Genomic DNA, 3,128 nt, shown 5'->3' with positions numbered 1-3,128 from the left:
AACACAATAGTCATTTTTAAAAAGTATACTTATATAGATATTAGGTAGTAAAAATCTTAAAATACTATATGTTAGTACCACCGAGCGGAATTTTTGTCTCCCCACTGTATATAGCGCGTACCAGGCATGTTCGGCCTCATTGGCTGCCATCGCTGGCAGAGGAAATAAAAAATACCCAATCCAAGAAGCACCTTGTCCGTAGTTTGGCCCAGCAACTCCTTTACCAGAAGGTACAGGTCTAGCTGCGAGCCCATTTCAGCCATGAATTCCGGTGAGTAAACCTATTGTCAAGACCTGCATCAGCTTTGTTAGGTAAAGGAAGCGACCTAGCGTACTATGCGGCTATACTGTAGCTCTAGAATCCTTGTTGTAGAATCTACTGGGTGCAATACTTCTGTTCCGCGGCTGAGAGTATCTGTTTGAAGCATGAGCCGTTCGGAGTCGTTTTGCTCTGGCTGCTGCACTCCAACACTGAGCTCTATATTCGTCGTCTGATCTGGCGGCTGTGAAAGGAGGCGGTCTTGTGGTCGGCCAATATCATTGGCTGAACTCCGTAACTTATCTGCGTCCTTGATGTCTGCAGGTCTAATGAGATGCTGAGTATTAATGACACGTGTGTTCAACTCACCACTTGCCGTCTCTATGGCTGCCAAGACTGGTAGTAATAAAAGAAACATTGGCATAAGCTGGCCAAAGCTCGGTTCAAACTTCAACTGATCGTTTGTGAGGAAAATGGCAAGTTGTCCCAGGCCGTAAGTAAAATAAAAGATGAGCCACATCATCTCCCACAGGAAAGAGTCACAAAGCTCCATATGCAAAACCTTGATAGCCCTCAATGTCCTGGATAGCTTGGCCGTCTGACACAGCCCAGGAATTAAACCCAAAGCCATGGTATATTGTTGGAGGCCCTTCTCACTTGTCCTCGGCAGATCTGTACCTGGACGTTTCGAGATCCAAGATTCAGGATACAGCTCCCTACATCTCTGATAGTATCCATCTATGAGCATGATAAAGATGATTATCTGGTTGAAAATTGCAGATAGAGGCTTAAAAGTGGAGTTTCCCAAGTGTAAGAAGCTGAAATGCCGAAACGCACATGCCACGGATACGTGAGAGTCTTGGAGAAATGTACCTGATTGTCCAATGGCAAGATTCGCAATCAATATGACGAGAATCACGCCCATAGAACCGAAGCGTAGCCCCCGTAGGGCCTTGTGTCCCAAAAAGTAGTCGCGAAGCACCGTGACGCACGACAAATGTGTGAGAGCGGCGAAGAAGGCTGACGACGTGGCGATTTGATACGAGTAGACCGACCAGGTTCTGCTGAGCTCTTTTGAAGCACAAATAACATTTGTGCTCACCAAGAGCGCGAAGCCAGTAATCAGCTGCTGGTCGCTGACAGCGAGGATCAGTCTCTCGTACGCCTTGAGCTTCTTCTCGCGGCGCACCGCCGTGTTCTGGCGCGAGAGGCGAGGATGCGCCGACGGGTCCGGGGGCGCGCGCGGCGGGGTCTCGGTCGATGATGGGAGGCGGCGAATGACGAGATGGCCGCGCCAGAAGAATGTGGACAGGAACTGCACGTCTACGCTGTTGTAGCGATGAGCGGGGAGCTTCCCCCGCGCGTAGACCCATGCTATGGTGACAATGGTGAGAGTGACGGACGCCACGAAAGAGGCCACCACCTGCAGTTTGTTAGCTGAGGTAGACGCAAAGCAAGGGCAAGTCTTGGTGGTGCAAGCTTACGCCCCAGCCAGTGATGTCGGGGTCTGCAATGTTTTCGAGGTAACAGTCATTCGTCTCATTGCTCGTCGCCGGCTCGAGCCGCTTGAGGATAGCCATGGCTTGACTGACAAGGCAAAACAAGCAGATTATCCTTGAAGAAAAAAAAAAAACTATCGTGGTCAAATACAGGCTGCGACAAAAAGGGGATATCTCTTGGTAAAAACTGTTGAATTCGTGACGGCAGCGCGCACATGTGCCAGATGTAGGGAAAGTTAACCACCTGGTGACAGAAGAGAAGTTTGGGAGATATTCGATTCTACATGATCACGAGAGCTTCGCGCCCAGGCTTCGAGACAGCAAGCAAGGGTTGTCCCTACCTCCATGAGGTTTGTCTGTCGATCTTTCAGCCTCCGATCAGTAATTCGCCCTAGGCCTGCATCGAGGGGCTGACTACGCGCCCGACCAGCAAGGGTAGCCATCCAAAGTCTCGTAGGAGAAGTGATGCTGGGTAGAAACTAGCTGACTGGCGTCTGTATGTCTCTTCTCCAACCCCAGGCGAACTGTGCTGCATTTGTGGCGTACAGACAGAGCGCGAGAGACACTGAGAAAGCGCGAAAAAAAAGGAGCACACTATCATTAAAGATCCGGTGCGTATCTTGTATCCTGACGGCGAAGGAGGAAGATCTGGCCAAGGAGGTATACGAATAGGTGCCGCCCGGGGAGGGGTATCTATCTTCCCCGACATGCATGTCACCAGCCCCGACGCGTGGTCGGCTATGACCCAAGGAAATCAACACTGAATCGTAGAATACTCTGGTAACTTTACCCAAACAAGAGAGACCAATCTACCCCACCCTCGTTAGATCGCCGCAGTAGTTTGAAGCAAAGGTAGCAGGCGTCTTCACCAACAATAGCTATATTAGTGGATAGAGGAGGATTTCAAAGTTACACATCTTTCTTTCTATGTGCAATAGCAGGTGCTATATTATATACTGTACCGTATACATCCTTCGTACACAACTTGTCGTCGACGGATTTCGGGAACTACCAGTAAAGAGGCCGCTATTCAGTCGCGTTATCATTTATACATATTTAGGCTAGAACCAAGATAAAACGCCGCGCAGTTTTAGCGTAATTACGTAGATAGGTATTTGTATTTGTATAAATTGTTGAGTGACTTTTAGTTGCACTGGTAAATATTTGCTTACTACGAAGCATGCCCTGGATATGGCTGAGCGGTCAAGTCCTCGTTTTATCAGACGTAAATATGACACTGAGACTTGTCCAATAATGATCAGGCATTACACGCGTGGCGCTGAAACATTAGCCGCACATTCCATCAGCTCCGTGGATCAGGAGCACCTTTTAGCAGAAGCTCGACAGGTCTAGGCATGGCCGCATCGGCT

General features: G+C 49.1%; 1 protein-coding gene across 1 annotated transcript; it reads right to left on the bottom strand.

Moving 5' to 3' along the window:
- Positions 1-326: 326 nt before the first annotated feature.
- Positions 327-1,839, bottom strand: BBA_05273 (uncharacterized protein; the record flags this gene model as incomplete). The annotated part of the gene is made up of 3 exons (XM_008600370.1): positions 327-577; positions 1,133-1,682; positions 1,744-1,839. 3 exons carry the CDS (start codon positions 1,837-1,839, stop codon positions 327-329), a joined length of 897 nt encoding a protein of 298 aa, XP_008598592.1.
- Positions 1,840-3,128: the final 1,289 nt, after the last annotated feature.

This window comes from Beauveria bassiana, assembly GCF_000280675.1.
Source record: "Beauveria bassiana ARSEF 2860 unplaced genomic scaffold BBA_S00013, whole genome shotgun sequence".
Lineage (NCBI taxonomy): Eukaryota > Fungi > Ascomycota > Sordariomycetes > Hypocreales > Cordycipitaceae > Beauveria > Beauveria bassiana.
This window is presented reverse-complemented; position numbering and strand designations above follow the sequence as displayed.